Source organism: Bombus pascuorum, chromosome 8, assembly GCF_905332965.1.
Source record: "Bombus pascuorum chromosome 8, iyBomPasc1.1, whole genome shotgun sequence".
Taxonomy (NCBI): domain Eukaryota; kingdom Metazoa; phylum Arthropoda; class Insecta; order Hymenoptera; family Apidae; genus Bombus; species Bombus pascuorum.
The window spans coordinates 5,134,084-5,152,993 of record NC_083495.1 but is presented as its reverse complement, the minus strand read 5'-3'; the positions used below and the strand labels follow the sequence as shown (position 1 = coordinate 5,152,993).

Below are 18,910 nucleotides of genomic sequence, written 5' to 3'. Positions count from 1 at the left end.
GAGGGAGGGTGTTCTGTAAACGAGTAAGTGTTCGCTCGACTAAGAAGCCCCCTATCGACGACGGAGAAACCACCGAACCCGTTGCCTGTACCAGGAATCGAGGAAATGGATATACTGTTTCAAGATCGTTGTGAGAAGATCGATCGACTTTTCCCCTGCCTTTAATTAGCGACCCGTTAGGTAAAGGGATAACGCCGTAGCGGGGTAAGCGTAATCAATTCAGGAAACGAAGACCGACAAGAAAACGCTTGGCGAGGTTTTACGAGCAAAGCATAAAGCAAAGACGAAATAGATAGATAGAGATGAAATATCAAGACGACGAGTAGAAAAGCGCGAGCTTTGAAAACGTTCCAGAAATATTAAAACTGCCACGAGTTTCTTTTCTCTTACAAAGATTTTTATTTCTCCCTCGATTCGCGAGTAGTCGCGTTAAATCTCTTTCTATTTTCAAAATCATACGCGTGCCGACTTTTTTAGTCGCTGACCACGCACAAACAAACCTACAGAGAGGGAGAAAGAGAGAAATTCAATTACCGCCTATGCCACATTTGGCATGATACGAATGAACTCGATCCACTCGGAGCTGCATCTATTTCGCATCAGGTGGAAGCCAATTGCATGGACCATGGCAATCGCAACCCCCGCCTCCGATAGCTTTCGGTTAAATTATTATAATGTCGAACGAACAAAGCATAGCTCATCGGAAATTCTATGCTAATGAATTACGAAATCGAATCTGACTACAGCAACGTTCGCCGCGGCAATACTCTTTCACCCTCCCTATTCAATTACCGATACTGCAACGAAACATATTCCGGTATTTCGTGGAATTTTTCATCGATGATCGTGAGCGAGACTCATTGGTCGCTAATGGAGATGTTAAAAAAAGAGAAGAAGCGAGGGGAAAAGGAGAAGAAATAACGTTACTACCGGCAGATAGGATCTTGACGGAAAGAGAACGTTGTTGATACTAGCTCCATCCTCTTTCGTGCAACTCGTCAATTACAGAACACGTAATGAATGAGCGCCTTCATAATTCGCGAAAAAAACTTATCTCCTCGTCCCTTTAACGCATCAACGGCTGCCGTCAACAGGCGCCCATACGCTTGGCTTAGCTCGGGACGTAGTAATGATTCTACGGAACAGGAGTAAATGTAGAAGACCCGCCACCTTCGTGTCTCCGCTATTTCTCGTCGCGACAGACCGTATAATGCGAGCACGACCGTGTCGCGACAGAGAGCGCACACGTATAGAAAGTTTCACCGAAACATCGTCTCGACGATCCTTGACTGAAATTCAGAAGTTGCGTTTCCTTCTCCTTTTTCTCTCCTCCCCTCCCCCACCCGTCTCCCATCGTTTCTTTCCCATTTCTTTCCTTTTTTTTCTTCCTTTTATTTTTTATTTTGCAAACGCATAATAGTACTTACGCAGCAGGCGATAAGGGTTTTACGCGTGAAAATATAGCGTCAAGAACGTACATACCCCAACCATTCGCATTCAAGAAACCACGAACGAACGTTATTAAGGATGCTCCTCGTGGACGATACCGAACCGGCTTAATGGATTCAATGTCGAAGGATTTCATTTATCCAACCAATGTGTAAGTGCGTGTTTTCCACGAAGAACGGACTGGCAGACGACAGAAGAAGGAGAAAATTTCCGGGCGGTGCGATAGTCTCTCTCCCGGGGGAAGAACCCAATACGAACGAACTAGACTTCGAAATCCATGGCAATAGCCGAGGAACGTGCGTAAACGCGCGCGCGTAATATTGCAAACGCATTTATACTATATGCGTGCAATATGCAAGAACGTTCACACGCACCTCTATACCCTACGAACCTTCCCATTGCATGATGCACTAATCACGGTAAAAGCCATAGCTCGCGTCCGTTATATCCGTTATCCGGCTGTGTCTTGCCTTACTTAATGGAAATATGAGAGGCGTTACACTCGTCTGGTGACACGTCTATCCCGTTTTTTTATTTCTAGTAATACCGCGGGGACATTGTTCTACAAACACGGCCGCCGCTGTGTCAACGCGCCGCGTCAACACGGCGTCGAGAGACGTCTCATCGTCGCAGCGCGCCGCGGAGCCTCGACCTCTACCCGAAATTGTATTCGCACTCGCGAAAAACATCACACGGCCAATAATGATCGACCGCCTCGAAACGCCATGAAACAGATTCTAGTCCTTGATAAGAAAAAGCTTTCGCGCATTCCACTCATGGTGCTAAATCTTCGAATGTACCAGTGCGATAAAGAGATCGTCATTACGATTCTGCAATTACCAGGCATATGGATATAACATCAGAGTCAATTAAACACGACACCGGGTATCGTTTCGGTTTTGCATGGTGCACACTGCGATCGCATGGCGTTTTCAAGATTCGAGCTCGGCTAGTCGTGTCCACCTGTGAGCGGTGGAGGGCAAATTGTGATTTATGCGGCCAACATGTTGCCGACTGACGAAAGAGAATTGTGGACGTAATGAGTTATGGTGAGTCGCGGCTTAATGCAAATATATGGTCCGTTGCCATGTAATCAGCCAGTCGCTTGACATCATGCGTGTGTGTCCACCACGGAAGAGAACGCGTTTCACCATGGTCTGCGAATCAAACTTTTCTTCCATGCGAGAAACCGTTTAACGGGGGCGTAGACACGATCGCTAGTAAACGTTTCTCCACAGCGTTCGCTGGCAATCGCGCCATCGTCGCCTAGCTTCCTTATCCGCCCCAGAACCCCTCATTCGAACGATATTGGCATATTTTCTGTGTAACTTCAAGGGTGAACGAAGGCCTAGACACCCTTCGCTACCGTGGAGATCGCGCCGCATCGACGATAAACCCGTAGACATCAAACACGGGGTGCCATGGGTACCAGGCGTTACTAATTCACCGATAGTTTCGACTATGTTTATTAACGACGAGTAATATTCTTAGATAAATGCGACGATATTCGAGGCGTGACCAGGCATCGCCCCGCAGGCAAATAGTGCGTGAAATGGAAACGCATGCAAATTGCAACGAGTCAACCGGTAAACTACACGTTAACATTAACGCGTGTTAGTACGTTACCGTGCGACATATAAACGAGCATACATTTTCCGTTCGATCTCGACACGCGATTTCTGTCGTTCGCCAACTCGAAACGTCGCCCGAGAATCCAATAACAAAACGCGAACTAGTTTTCGAAGAGCGGTGCGCAGTCGCCGCGATAGCAAGGGTCTCCAGGGCTGTGAGCTCGTTGAAACCAACCCTTGATAGGTGCACTTTTGGGGTAGCCGGCAAGCCCCCTACGCTAGTGACTGTGCTTCAAGCCTCGAGTACCCAGCGAGACGCGCAAGAGCGAAGGGCTGTGCGTATACCGGCTATGTCACGAGACGAACTACATCCAAGATGAAATTTCAAATATTCCACGCTTCGCGTTTAATCCTCTTTTTAAGGAAAACCTGTACACGTAAACCCTGCGACGCTCCAGCGAAACTTGCTCCTCCTCAATGGCAGAAAATGCGATACTGTACTGTAAACTTCTATTTTACGATTGAAATATCCATACCGTAAACTTATTCTTTACGAACGTTTACCTACGTGCATTGTATGGTCTGTCGAAGAGTATCGGCTGATGACACAACGACACCATAAGGCTCCGCTTTTAAGCCGAGATTGCCTGTGCTTTGCGCCGGAAGCACACGTGTTTCAAAGGCGGCTCGTCGTCGCGTCTATAAAGAGCAAAAAAAAAACAGAGCTCCTGCCGCCACGCTAGATTCCCATCTGTGACGGCGCGTCGCCCTGAGAATCGCGGCGAGACGAAGAATTATGAAAATTACTTAATTCGTAGCTTCCAAAGGGGCACGAACCTCGAACGGATTGCAGACAAAGAAACTGCGTTATTGAAACGTGGCACCTTTGACAAAAGAGCATCTATCGTTGGTCATAGTTCAGTTTGTCTCGAAGGAACTCTCTGAATCGATACGATCGGTGAACTTACAGATTTTATCGTACAGATTGAACGTACAGATTTTATCAGAATTCTGTCACACGTAGAAACGTTCAGCTTCGTATGAAATCGTCGTTAAGAAATGAACACAATATTTGCGAGGTATATGCTTTGTTTGAACTGTCGTCGATGTCGCGGTGAGAACGTACGACAGACGATCGTGCGAAACGTACATCATTAGCGCCATATAAATAATTGTACTGGCCTGTCGTCGTATTAGCCTGTTTCATCGAGCGGATGCGCGTGAAAAATAATATCGTCCCTATTACGATATACGTATATGCGTGGAACAGAAAAAAGGAATAAACGGGTTTAAATGGCGGGTAATTAAAAACCGGGAAGTGAAATCAGTCGGGGTTACAGCTCATTAGTTTTCAGCGACGAAGAACGGTAACAGAGGCCGCGAAAACGTCCGTTGAATGCCGGATATAGCAGACGCGTTATGTCATCGGGCGCACACAGCCGCAGGAGGATGCGTGTACGTGTCCCGCGGCAGCGTTAATTGGCCCCGCGATGAATATTACAAAATACCACAGCCTGAAAGGAGAGGCACCGCTTTAATTACAATATAATGCGTGACGGCCGAGCTCCTCGCGTGAAAGACCGATACCTTCTCCCTCTTATTACGCTATTACGCGACTACAGGCAACACCTCGCTTTCATCAAATTGCTTAATATGGAAATCGTTCAAGAAAGTTTCATTCTAGCCGGATCCATTCGGGGAGACCGAGATGAAGCCAAACGGCATCAAGGATCGCGCGAGCATTGTAAAATGAAGATTCGATCGCGGTAATAGTTGCAATATCCGAAATTTTGGTGATTTGAAATTTGATTTCAGGCCTTTAACTATGCTGACGTTGATGGAAGGGGATCTTTGAGCAAACGAGAGTATAAAATAGCGATGACTGTTGTCTTCGGATGTCGCCCGAACAAAGTAAAGTCCTTTTTTAAGAAGAAAATAATTTTTTGCTTAAAAAATGTTTAATTATTGTCTTGATCTGTAGACGGAAGTGAAGCAGATTTTTCAGTCTACAGAGAGAATTCTGTACGGGGAGTTTGAATCATGGGTGTTCAAGAAGAGTAAAAAGGACGATTCATACATTAATGCAGAATTATTATTTGCTTTACTGGATAAGGATCGTAGGTATTGTTAACAATAGATTTTTCAATGACATCAAGGAGCCTCTCTTGTAGATAAAGGATATTTAATATTGGATGATTTCTATTCTGCAAGCAAGTCTGTCAACTTGAAAGTATTACCGACAATGTGGCAAACGATGTTCAAAGAATTAGATCGTTATAGAAAAGGATATATCGATTTTTATGAATTTTTACGTATATTACCATCAACATAACAGGTAGTCTGACTTAGTACAAATGTCTTAAATATAAAACAATAAAAAATCAAATATTTTGTCTTGTATCGTAATCTCCTAATACGTTTACTAAATTAGCGCATTATTTATATTCTTATAGATTATATTTGTACGAAAATAATTATAATTTATAAGACAAAATACAGATTTCTTACCGATGATGTACAAGATGCATTATGCTATATGCAGTAAAAATAACTAATACTATGACACATTATAAAACCACGTACTTGTAAAAAGTTTGTTGCGTAAGAAAAAATAAATATATTTAGATGAAACATATGTAGTCTTAGAACGTTCACTCTTTGTCAGAAAATTCTTGGCTTACCAAATGATAGAAATGGGAATTAACATTTTGAATCAATAAATTCGGTTCTTCAAATTCTAAAACTTCGCCATCTCCCATTACAAGAACTCTAAAATAGAAAAAGATGCGTATTAAACATACACGTTTAGAGTAAACTGTAAAACTAACATACCTATCACAGTACATGATCGTCCTTATCCTATGCGCTATAGTGAGTACTGTAGCGGTCTGGAAGGAAGACTTTATTGTTGCTTGAATAAACTTGTCTGTTTCTTGATCAACGTTTGCCGTAGCTTCATCGATACAGACAATCTATAAGAATAGATTAATAATTAAAAATTATATAAACTAATATATTGTGTTTCCAATTTAAAAACTTGATAATACCTTAGCGTTATGTAAAATTGCTCTAACTAAACACAACAATTGCCTTTGTCCTGCACTAAAATTGCTACCACTTTCATTTAAAGTAGCACCAAGACCCCCTAAACGATGTACCAACGAATGAATTTTGCATTTCTCGAGAGCTTTATATATTTGTAAGTCTGGATATTGATTTAGCGGATCAAGATTTTCTCGTATCGTACCCGAAAATAAAAATGGATTTTGAGGTATGATAGCTAATCGAGATCTGAAATGATTTAAACTCTTACTTCTCTATACTGATAAATTAACCATTTCTTAAATTGGGTAATTAGTTTGACGCATCTTACCTTATTGCATTTAGTTGTAAAGTTCGTATGTTCACGTTATCGATCAATATGCTCCCGGAAGTTACTTCCGTCAATCTAAATAATGAAGCAAACAGGGAACTTTTACCAGCACCTGTACGACCAACAATTCCAATTTTTTCTGCTGGCCTCGTAACGAATGATATGCCATTCAATGATGGCACTAAATGCTCTCTGCATGGTTTAAACATCGATTATAATACTGGATAATAGCATTTAATTAGTTGTGTTAATTACCTATATTTTAAAACGACGTTCCTAAATTCAATTACACCTTGACTTGGCCAAGCATATGGTGGATTTTCTCCTTTTGCAGTTTCTACTGGAACATTCTCTAAATACTGTTTTACACGTTCAACCGCGATCATTTCTCTCTCCGTTTCAACAAATGCGTTTACTACGCCAGATAGCAATCCAGTCACGGATAAGGTGTAAGTAATAATAAGACCTATTAAACCAGGGTCCGCAATGTCATATTGATGTTGTAAAACTGCTATATTGCTCACTCCTGCTAAAAGTGCTACTCCAATGAGCTGTAATCTTAATGCAAGCCACTGGCTCACTGCAAACGACGCAAACTGCGTTTTTTGACTGATTTCTAACAAGAGTTCGTTTGCTTGTTTGAAGCGAGATACCATGCGAAATGCTCTAATGGTAGATAGTCCATGTAGAGTTTCATTAAAATGTGCATATAATGGTGAAAGTGCGGCACTAGATAAACGCTTCAATTCTCTCGATGTTAATCTGAAAATATTAATAAATTAACATGTGATTCGAGACACATTCGTGTTATGTTTCAAGCAACACACCTATAATGATTTTGAATCCAATGATAAACCGGTACCAATGGCGCCAGTACCAAAAGTATCCACGGTATTCCATAGGCTATGACAATAACTGTTGCAATCAATCCAAATAGCTGAGCGAATAATATATTAGCGATGAAAGGTAGACTATCATCGACTGTATATGTGTCGGATGAAAACCTATTTAGAATTCTTCCAAATGGTTGAATATCAAAAAATACAGCTTTAGCCTAAAAAAATATCCTATGTTATTCAGGCTATATATTTTAGCATGATATTAGGTATTTTTTATGAAGTTTACATACCCGTACTACAACCTTTAAAAGTTGTTTGTGTATAGAAATTGCTGCTTGAATTCCACCATATGCAAACATAAATGCTCTCATTAATGTGAATAATGTATTAAATACAGCTAACAGCGCATATACCGTTAAATAATAATTAGTGCTTATATTATAATTGTCAAAGACATAATCTAATCGTAAAGTTGGTGAGCTATCTGTGATATTAGTTACACTTGTGTTACTGTGAGTAACCCAATAAGAAAGCCATAAATCCGTGACATTTTTGGAACTTTGCATTAGGAACATAGAGAGCATTATTGAAATTGCTAAATAATATCCTATTGCTTTTATGTAACAGTTATATACACCAAGTTGAACTTTGCCCTTTTCTTTATATTCTTCATCAAGCAAGGGATCCTTTTTGTTTTTATCAGTTTGATATAGTTCTCTTGGTAAATCATTTATGGATATATTGTCTAAGTCTGACTCTATAGACTCTGAAGATAATAAGTAATCTTCTATATCAGGTAAAATATCACTTGGTTTACCCTGATTAATGATCCTGCCTTTTGACATTTCTATTACTAAATTTGCATACATTAAATATCGAGTTTGATGAGTACATAACAATCTTGTTTTGTTATTCAGTAAACCCATAATAACACGTTTAAATATGTAACTAGCGACTTTTGGATCTAAAGTCGCCAAAACATCATCTAATAAATAAATATCTTTATCCGCATATACAGCACGTGCCAAAGAAATTCTTGTTTTTTGACCTCCACTTAACGTGTTTCCTGCTTCGCCAATAGGTGTTAGATCTTTCTTAGGCAAGGAATTTAGATCAGCACTGAGAGCACATGCTTTCAAAATATTCCTATTATAAATAATTTACTTAAGTTACGAATACTGCAATATTTTTTCTTATATACAATTCATTACTTACTTATATTTATTGTAATCATATGATTTCCCAAAAAGAATGTTGTCTCGAATTGTACCTCGTTGTAACCACGGATTTTGTTTTACATACGCAAAACCGTTTTCGATGTCATTTACTGCTATCGTACCACGGACTTTAATAATTTCACCTAAAATACCATCTAAAAGTAGTGATTTTCCGCTACCTACTTCTCCTATAATACCAATTAAGTGTCCCTAGAACAAAGTATACAATTCATAAAATTTAATTCAATTAAAATGAATTGCAATGTTATTACCTTTGGAACAGTAATATTAATGTCATGTAGACTAAAAATAGCATCATCTTCAAAAGTAACAATCTTTCTAGACTCTGAACTACCAGATGGACTTGAGACATCTTTAGGAGTAGTAAGACCATTTTGTTCTATATTTTGATCTGTATTTATGCTAAACATTGTATCCTGAAGCACTAGATCTATTCCAGGTGGTGGTTTTGAATAATATGATGACATATCCGCATCTGGCAACTATATTAAGTTGAATTTAATTAATATTTTTTAATTAATTTTTAAACCTATAAAAACGCAACTAAACTGCGACCTTAACTCACATTTAACATTTTCTGAATTCTCTTAAGTGATACCCAAGCTTCTGTAAGACCATTCAAAACCCATGGAAATGCATTTAGTGGAGCTATTAACATGTTCAATAATGCCATACTAGTAAATACTGTCTTTGCATCAAGTTCATGTCCAAGGAGTACATACGTAGCAAATGTTAATATAGATATCAATACAGGTGTTGTAGCCCAAAAGTAAACACATAAAGCATCTAAATATTTTCTACCCCGTAAATATTTAATCTCATTTTCACGCAATTCTGTATAAAAAAACGAAAGCATAAAATATTACATACGAAAATGAGAGAATGATAAAAAAACAAATTCGTATTTCTGAAGAACTAACTTGATATATTCCGCAAAAAATGGTCTTCCCACACATTTAATTTAATCGTAGTTATTCCACGTAATGTTTCCCCTACAAGTCTCACCCTTTGATCTTTACATTCCATTAATTTCGTGCTATATTTTCCAATTTTAGTTGCTATCGCTTTATTTATAGGTATAAGTATTATTGCAAAAGCAATTCCAGCTAAGAATGAAACTCCTATTAGCTTGTATAGAAGATATAATGTTACAATTAACTGAAAAACATATAAATATAGAAGTATATTAAGTGCTCATAAATCGATTTTTAATAGAGCTATACAATAAAACAAGAAATTACTTGTAATGGTATACTCCAAAATGCATGAAAACTTGCACAACTGTTAACAAGTCTATCACTATCCGTACTCATAAAATTAGCAATTTCACCAAAATTAAATTGCTGCTTCAATTGAATATTTGAAGAGTGCAAAATCTTTCTATACAACAAAGTTACGACTGTACAACGAATTTTTAAACCAACTACTGACATCCAGAAGGTGAAATGAGTATTACAAAATGCTCCTAAAATAAGAAAATTGTTAGGGCCTCCAGCAAACATATTCCTTATTCAAGAATTAGTCAGTTTTATGAATACCTACCTATTAAAGCACTTATAAATATTAATGATGCATATAGGTATCCATATAAGAGAGGTTCATTTTTGTCTTCAATAAAACCAATTAATTTGTTCAGTATTAATGGTCCCATAAATGAAGTAGAGTCAGTGATAAATTTTAATATTCCAACAGAATAAAACTCCCAACCAAAGCATTTATGCAATAGGTTAAACAAGGTCATTTTGTTTGTAACTGTTTGAACATGTGCTTCTAATATTGACTCAAAATTTTCTACTTGATTAGTTATATGATTTGGCTACAATGTATTTATAAATTTAAAAGTAACTATTTTGGTCATTAACATAGTTGAAAAAATATAATATTACATTTACCATATTTTGTAGATGCTTGTCGATCTTTTGATTAATTGTATTAGTGCTGATATATTCTGGTAAATCAAATAAATCATCTGAATGATTTAATAAACCATGAACACCCTTTTCCATTAATGGATTTACCCAATGAAATATAAGTTTGGAAGATGCGGTTGCATCCTCCATAGCAGTCCCAAGATAAATTGGGTCCTGCCCTTCGGGAAATCTTACATAAGAAGAATTAGGACTACTCAATAGTGCAGTTTGTTCTCCTATCTATAAACATATTTCTCATTGATTTGTGATATCTATATTTACTTAATAATCCATGATTTTAGATATCATAGTCAATTTGGTAACAGCACATACATTTAGTAGCAGATGTCTGAAATCTCTTACACTGATAAGCAAACAAAAAACACTAATCACTGATAATATGAACCACTATATTTGAAAATAAACAACTTATAATAACTTACTTCATTAAATTGAGATGATCTCATATCTCGTAAATTACTATGACCGGGTATCAATGTTATAGCATAAAGTATTAATAGAGTGACAACGCTGATACTAAATCCCAATGACAAATTTGGTAAAACATCATTTTGAGGATTGTGCTTGATATGGCTTCTTAACAGCAATGTAGAAATAACAATCAATAAAAATATTAATGCCCGAAGTGAAACTGGACCACGTGGATTAAAATTCCTTCCTCTTCTTAAGCTTGTTATGAAACAAAGATGAACAACCCATGCTAATCCTTCAGTACCTGCCACAAGGTAGTCAATAGGTTTAGCTGATGTGACTTTATCTTTGACTGCAGTTAATATTGGACCATATTCTTGTGTGTTAGAAATAACAGAAGATTCAGTGATATTCTGAATGCTGTTCTTTGGGAAAAAAATTGATTTTGCAAAATCAATAGTACGATTCCATTCATCTTGTATATGATGTAATATAGTTGAATCCTCCGAAGATATATTTGGCTTTTTAGTTGATGTCATAATATATTCTTGTATCGGATTATTACTAGGTAATACATGCTTTAGTGGAGCAAGAACAGTATTACTAAGAATAATATATGCTCTAAGTATAGGAAGAATTATAAGGCACAATGTAATTATAAGTCTCAACTTTATAACATAATTAGAGCCAAAATGACGAATAGGATATATGTTTCTTTTTCCACAATGATAAGCAGAAATTATAGCAATACAGATTAAAACTGGAATCTAAAAAGTATTTTAGAAGATATTATAATATGTATGATTTATGCACATGAAGCATCAGTGTCAATGAATTACCTGGAGACAAAGTTGTTGAAAGCAAATATCAAGATCATGGGTATCTGGATTTAAAGGCTTAATGCCTCCACTGTACCCACATAATTCTGTCCAATTCCATTTCCATGTTCCTTCATCATCATCAGTTAACCACCTATCCATATTTAAAATCTACAAATAAGTTCAAACTAAAAAATGCACCTTTGTAAAACAAAGTATATTACAAAAGAATCAGTGCCTACTTATGTAGACACAATATCTACTTTGTAATAAGTTGTAAGAGAAGTATGAAATTTCTATTGCACATAATTAACAACTAAACACTTATTATTTTGTAAAATTTCTTATCTGTTATTTGAAATACCATAATTGTTTGCAAAAATTGTTTGAAATAATAATTAAGAGACAACCTACAATAATATAACACATTTGCCATATTATAATGTACTTACTGATGAAATATATATTTCAGTTTATAAACTAATATATGTATACACACGCATGTATGTATTTATATATATACATATACATATACATATATACATATATATATATATATATATGTATCTTAATATTTATTATATATATCGTGGTGTATCATATTTCGAATTATACAGTCTCATATCAAAGCAAACTTGTAGGTTAGGTTTTTGATGACAACCAGTGTCGATGACGCATATGATATGGCTTGTATAAAAAACATACATTAAATTAAAAATAAAAACAAAAGCATTATTTTAAAAGATTTACGTCGCAAGTAAATGTAGAATTACAATATATGAGATATAATACAAATCAATAAATTAATCGTACTGATTGAATTATGTTAAAATTGTGGTTATCAAATAAAACAGTGTGATTAAACATGAATAAGCAAGAAGATATACAAAATAATGCCCCGGATATGACTGTAAATTACAAAAATAACGAAAATGATTCGCAACAAACTTCTTTAAATGAAGTGGATAAAAATTTAAAAGAGGAACTGTTGCATCATATAGCAAAAAGTAAGGCAATTTTCAAGAATCAACAAAAAGATGATCCAGATTTAACTTTTAAAGAAAAGCTAATAATTGCACGTAATATTCTTAAAAAAAGTTACTGTTTATTCTTGTCCAAATTTGGTCATTATATGAAAAAAGAACATTTAAAGTTTTTTGAAAACTGTAAAGATAAAGATTATGAAGTCGCTTATCATTGTAATAGATTACAAAGATATTTTAACAACTCAAAAAGACAAACAGATGTTAGAAATAGAAGATACCAGGCTTTAAAAACGTTAATAGAAGAAGGAGAGTACTTTAGTGAAACCGAAATGATGAAAAGAAATCCATTATTATACGAGCATTTAATTGGACAATATATGACTGAGAAACAAAAGAAACTTAGGGATAATATAGATACTAAAAATATTACTTTTGTGAATTTATTAATGGAAAATATTGAACGGGATAATTTAAAGATGAAACAAAAATTACAAGAAGAAGAAGAACAAAATGTACTAGAGGAAAATGATACAGATGAAGAACAAGAGGATATATATGATTCAAAGGATAATAAAGAAGAAACTACATATTGGGGTAAAACATCCAGCTTAGAAAATGAAATAGAACATAAAAACGAAGCAGCAAGAAAGCCACATTGCATTTCAAAGGCTGAAAAGCAAATATTAAGACAAGAATTTGTGACAAATATGTACCAAAGCTTTTTGGATGGGAAAGATTTAGATTTTGATTACAGGTGTTTATAAGTATTTAATTTCATAATAGAATTTTAGTTTATTGTTTGTACATTATAAATATATTTTTTATATCTTTTTAGTACTATTGATGACAATGAAACATATGACAACATAGATATAAGAACACAAGATGAAGAAGATAAATATTTTGATTCAGAATCACCTGAAACTATAGGTTCAACTGAAGATACAAATGAAACTGAGACTGAGGATGAACTGGATATTTATATGAAATCATTGAAGGTTAATTGATATTTCACAGCTTATGATCAGTTCATATTAAAAGTTCTGATTCATAAAAAGATTGTTTATTTAATAGGAGCAGGTTGCTACAGATAGGCTCTCCTTGGATAATCTCGTATGTGATGAATACTCGCCCATGTAATCTTGTACATGTATAATAATTTAGATGCAACATTTGTAAATAAAAAAGCATAAAATCTATAAAAATATAAATATTTATTTATTCCTTCAATCAATGATATCACAAGCACATTATCTATTAAATAAAATAATTAAGATCTTGATAAATATTCAATTTAGTAGAGGAAAATTATAAAATCAATATTTATGATTAAATATCATCAATTATTAAGAGAAACTTTTTTTATAGTTCAATATAAATAAAAAAAATTTTATCTGTTATAACGATAAATATTATATATATATATATAATACACAATATAATTATACAATATAATTATATATAATAATATATATATACACACACAATATATGCAAATATTAGTCTTTGTATATCAGTATATCTAATTCGAAGTACATATTTGTAATTACTGCAAAGTACATATCTGTAGGAATATATTCCTATGTCCATGATAATTACATATACTAGTATATACATACAGCTCGTATGGAGCGTGTCACTTTCAGCGGTGGGTGTTTTAAGTGTGGGAAATAAGTGTTGAGTTTTTTTAAAAAAAAGAAAATGGTAAGCATAAATTTAAACTTAAAAAGCATGTTAAATCCTTGCTTATGGAAACAGTCCATTGTATGCCAATCATATTCGAACGAAAAATATAAGAAATTATCCTTAACAAAATTATTTGTGTCATGAAGGTTAACTGTCGTCAAAATTTCGTTGTTTATATTGAACATTTCAGTGAATGTTTAAGGTCCGTCTGACATTTTTTAATCTTTTATTAAGTGCAATAGAAAAGTCATTTTAATAATGCATTTTCTTTTATTTAATAATATTTTGCTAAAATTATAACCTCTAACTTTAATCAAACATTGTATCAAAAATAATAAAACTTGAAACCTGTATTAAGAATATTTTAATTATAGTACATTTTTATTATAAATGCATTGTAAAATCAGAGGATTTGTTGCTTTTTGCATAATTTATGTAATTCTTTCTTTTTATAAATATTAATGGGATAGTTTTATAGATATAATATAGTAGATTAGTTCCTCCTTGCTTCTTTTCTATCATAGAAGAATAAAATGGTGCATGCTTGCATTGAGTGGCTTACCTAGCATGGTACTACCTGGTGTTCCTGGTAGGTATCTTTATTTTTCTCGCAGCCAATGACACCTGCTATAACTGGAGTAGAAGAGCAAGAAAAACTACTTGAAGATGCAATTGGTGTGGTTAAAGTACAAGCTTTTCAAATGAAACACTGTTTGGACAAATCCAAATTGATGGATGCATTAAAACATGCAGCTACAATGTTAGGAGAACTTCGAACATCTCTTTTAAGTCCAAAAAGTTATTATGAATTATGTATCCTTATTAATTTTAAATAACTAATTATTTTTAATAATAAGATAATAACAATATATTTTTCTTTACATTTAATGTTAGATATGGCTATTACTGATGAACTAAGACATTTAGAACTTTATTTGTTAGATGAATTTCAGAAAGGGAGAAAAGTTACAGATTTATATGAATTAGTACAATATGTTGGAAATATTGTACCTAGATTGTAAGTTTATTACAGAAGTATCATGCCAGTATGCATTATGCGTATTATATTGTGCATAGTTAATATATTATTAGTCATGATATCCTGATAATATATATATTCTTATAGGTATCTACTTATCACTGTTGGATTAGTATATATCAAAACAACACCTGGATTAAAAAGAGACTTATTAAGAGATTTGGTAGAAATGTGTAGAGGAGTTCAACATCCTTTAAGGGGTCTCTTTTTAAGGAATTACTTACTACAGTGCACTCGTAACATTTTACCAGATGTTGCTGAAGAAGATGATGAAGATGGAAGTGTATGTATAAAAGCAAATTATACAAATTATGCAATTATTCAAAAGTAAATAATTATTCTTTCCTAGGTCCGTGACAGTATAGACTTTGTCTTGATGAATTTTGCTGAAATGAATAAATTATGGGTACGCATGCAACATCAAGGTCATACTAGAGATAGAGAAAGAAGGGAAAGAGAAAGAGAAGAACTTAGAATATTAGTGGGAACTAATCTTGTACGACTTAGCCAGTTGGAATCAGTTACTTTAGAGAAATACAAAAAGGTTGATCTTAAATACATTTAATTTGTTGAAGTATTAAAAAGTGTTTGTTATTGGCTAATAACAATGGTTTTTAGCGTGTTTTACCAGGCATTCTAGAACAAGTTGTCAGTTGCAGAGATGCAATTGCTCAAGAATATCTTATGGAGTGCATAATACAAGTAATTAAAATAACTAAAAATGTTTGAAGTAACAGTGTAATATAATTAATAATATATCCATATTTTTATTTAGGTTTTTCCTGATGAATTTCATCTACAAACTTTAAATGCATTTTTAAAATCTTGCGCTGAGTTGCAGAATGGTGTAAATGTAAAAAATATAATTATTTCGTTAATAGACCGTCTTGCAGCATTTAGTCAAAGATCAGATGGTGTGGGAGGACCAGGAAGTCCTAATCAAGTACCAGGAATTCCACAGGATGTAAAACTTTTTGATGTTTTTAGTGATCAGATAGCTATAATTATACAGGTAAATATAATTTGTGAAATAGAAGGATGTATAGCATTAATTAAATTTTACTGAATTTATAATTTCTGTGATGATCAAGTACTACATATATTTGATATTAATGTGATTACTTACCAATATATATTATCCTTACTCACTTAGTTTAAGTCTGAGAATTATTTTTAGTAATAATTACTGAATTAATAATCTTTTTTATTGTTAAAATTAGTTATCATTTGCAGACTAGACAAGATATGCCCCCAGAGGATATAGTTTCTCTTCAAGTAGCTCTCATTAATTTAGCACATAAGTGTTATCCTGATAGAGTAAACTATGTGGATAAAGTTTTGTTAACAACTGTTCAAATATTCCAAAAACAGAATGTAGATAAGTATGTATAATACAATAGAATTAAGTTTTTACAAACGTAATTATGTAACGAATTTAATAAATTTTTAGGCTTGAGTATAATAGTGCTGTATCAAGAGAATTAGTGAGACTAATGAAAATTCCAATAGATAATTATAAAAACATCTTAACTGTTTTGAAGCTTGAGCATTTTGCTCCATTACTAGATTACTTTGACTACGAAGGCAGAAAGTTATTAGCTATTTATATAATAACAAACATTTTAGAAAATGAGACTTTAATACCAACTCAAGAACAAGTAGATGCAGTTCTTTCTATGGTATCTCCATTGGTACAAGACCAACCAGATCAACCCAACATAGAAGAAGATCCTGAAGACTTTGCAGAAGAACAGGGTCTACTTGGCAGATTAATACATCATTTTAAGTCTGAGACAGCTGATCAACAATATATGATATTAAGTGCAGCCAGAAAACATTTTAGTGCTGGTGGAAATAAGAGAATAAAATATACTCTACCACCAATTGTATTTCAAGCTTACCAACTTGCTTTCACATATAAGGGATTAAAAGATCAAGTTAATAAATTACTAATTTACTTGCTGTAACATTTAGATTAGATGATTAACTTAATTTTCTGTTTTTGTAGGATGAAATGTGGCAGAAAAAATGTCAAAAAATCTTTCAATTCTGTCATGCAACTATTACAGCTTTAATGAAAGCAGAACTGGCTGAACTGCCATTGAGATTATTTCTTCAGGGTGCAATAGCAATAGGAGAAATTCGTTTCGATAATTTTGAGATGGTTGCTTATGAATTTATGAGTCAAGCATTTTCAATATATGAAGATGAAATAAGTGATTCTAAGGCGCAGTTAGCAGCTATTACATTGATCATTGCTACATTTGAGCAAATGAGTTGTTTTTGTGAAGAAAATGCAGAACCAATACGCAATCAATGTGTTTTATATGCTAGCAAATTATTAAGAAAACCAGATCAATGTAGAGGAATTGCTATTTGCTCTCATATATTCTGGTCTGGAAAATCATTAGCAACTGGTGGAAAAGAAGTGAGTATTATATATATATATATATATATATATATATATATATATATATATATATATTTTAGTAATATGTAAGTATGATTATACATGTGTAGTATTTAATAGTATTATTAAAAAATATAATCAAATAAATATAATTGCGTAATTATTTTAGATGCAAAATAAATCTAGGGTATTAGAATGTTTAAGAAAAGGTATCAAAATTGCAAATCAATGCATGGATACTTCAGTTCAAGTACAATTGTATGTAGAACTATTAAATCATTACATTTATTTCTACGAGAAAGACAATACTACGGTAAGAATTACTGATGTTCTTGAGAGTTTTTATTAATGTATATATCTTAATAGCTATTTATTTTCAGTTCACTGTTGATATTGTAAATCAAGTGATCGCAAAGATTAAAGAAGAACTCCCCAACCTAGAAGTTAGTGAAGAAACAGAACAAATTCAAAAACATTTAGCTAATACATTAGAACATTTAAGGAATAGAATGGAATCTCCGGAAACGGATAGTCTATCATATCAAGGACTTGTTCTTTAATGTAACTATTGTATGCGATAATTTTGTACATAAAGCATCTATCAATTATTTTACGAAATGAATATAGATTCTAAAGATAAACGCTTACTAGGTATAAATCACCACAATTTAAACCACATCAGTTTGCTTACAAAAATTGTTAATAATGTATCGCAATTCGTTTGTTGACTCATGAAATATAATCTGTATATTTGTTTTAACAAAATGTTGTCAAATTAAACTATTTTTATTACCTCACTAGCATAATGAACAATACTTTTTATAAATGTTAAATCAAAGTCTGATTCTTATCAAAGGATAGATTAGTGACATACACACACATATTTCTGTTTTATAAATACAATAGAACAATATTTTTTTACATCTATTGATTTAATCGTCCTAATAGAATAGTCTAGTAGAATAGACGTGACCTACAATGCTTTTTCGTAGTCTACGTTTTGGAGGTCACTTGACCCCGTTACCATTTTCGCATCACATGCGATGTTACCGATACAGTATAATACCAGTTAGAATTAAAACTAGAACCATGTATGAAATTCTAAATAAAATATATGCAGAACACGATATCCCATAATCGACAACGAAGTATAGAATTT

General features: G+C 33.7%; 4 protein-coding genes across 6 annotated transcripts; 3 read left to right on the top strand and 1 right to left on the bottom strand.

Annotated features, from left to right (window-relative positions):
- The first annotated feature begins 4,017 nt into the window (after nt 1–4,017).
- LOC132909989 (EF-hand calcium-binding domain-containing protein 11-like) lies at nt 4,018–5,352 on the top strand. Its single transcript, XM_060965288.1, has 4 exons — nt 4,018–4,764; nt 4,836–4,931; nt 5,002–5,137; nt 5,192–5,352. Exons 1-4 carry the CDS (start codon nt 4,729–4,731, stop codon nt 5,350–5,352), a joined length of 429 nt encoding a protein of 142 aa, XP_060821271.1. The 5' UTR covers nt 4,018–4,728.
- On the bottom strand, nt 5,091–12,203 carry LOC132909986 (ATP-binding cassette sub-family C member 10). Of its 2 annotated transcripts, none has more exons than XM_060965285.1 (17): nt 12,083–12,203; nt 11,652–11,801; nt 10,824–11,579; nt 10,363–10,620; nt 10,013–10,286; nt 9,712–9,935; nt 9,391–9,628; nt 9,036–9,304; nt 8,722–8,952; nt 8,448–8,659; nt 7,523–8,378; nt 7,221–7,447; nt 6,649–7,155; nt 6,394–6,585; nt 6,068–6,311; nt 5,853–5,992; nt 5,091–5,789 (listed from the first exon to the last, which is right to left on the bottom strand). In XM_060965285.1, exons 2-17 carry the CDS (start codon nt 11,790–11,792, stop codon nt 5,672–5,674), a joined length of 4,887 nt encoding a protein of 1,628 aa, XP_060821268.1. In that variant the 5' UTR covers nt 11,793–11,801; nt 12,083–12,203; the 3' UTR covers nt 5,091–5,671. The 2 variants fall into 2 exon arrangements, with proteins under 2 accessions (XP_060821268.1, XP_060821269.1); XM_060965286.1 differs by lacking the exon at nt 12,083–12,203 and adding an exon at nt 11,894–11,982.
- Nucleotides 12,204–12,281: 78 nt separating this feature from the next.
- LOC132909987 (coiled-coil domain-containing protein 97) lies at nt 12,282–13,827 on the top strand. Its single transcript, XM_060965287.1, has 3 exons — nt 12,282–13,370; nt 13,452–13,614; nt 13,691–13,827. Exons 1-3 carry the CDS (start codon nt 12,496–12,498, stop codon nt 13,754–13,756), a joined length of 1,104 nt encoding a protein of 367 aa, XP_060821270.1. The 5' UTR covers nt 12,282–12,495; the 3' UTR covers nt 13,757–13,827.
- Nucleotides 13,828–14,202: 375 nt separating this feature from the next.
- LOC132910156 (vacuolar protein sorting-associated protein 35) lies at nt 14,203–18,516 on the top strand. 2 transcript variants are annotated; one of them, XM_060965662.1, is made up of 12 exons: nt 14,203–14,320; nt 14,896–15,115; nt 15,197–15,320; nt 15,429–15,624; nt 15,691–15,885; nt 15,960–16,043; nt 16,117–16,353; nt 16,575–16,723; nt 16,792–17,278; nt 17,350–17,769; nt 17,921–18,064; nt 18,132–18,516. In XM_060965662.1, the coding sequence occupies exons 1-12, from the start codon at nt 14,318–14,320 to the stop codon at nt 18,309–18,311; spliced, it is 2,439 nt and encodes an 812-aa protein (XP_060821645.1). In that variant the 5' UTR covers nt 14,203–14,317; the 3' UTR covers nt 18,312–18,516. The 2 variants fall into 2 exon arrangements, with proteins under 2 accessions (XP_060821645.1, XP_060821646.1); XM_060965663.1 differs by having other exon boundaries at nt 14,205–14,320; nt 14,917–15,115.
- Nucleotides 18,517–18,910: the final 394 nt, after the last annotated feature.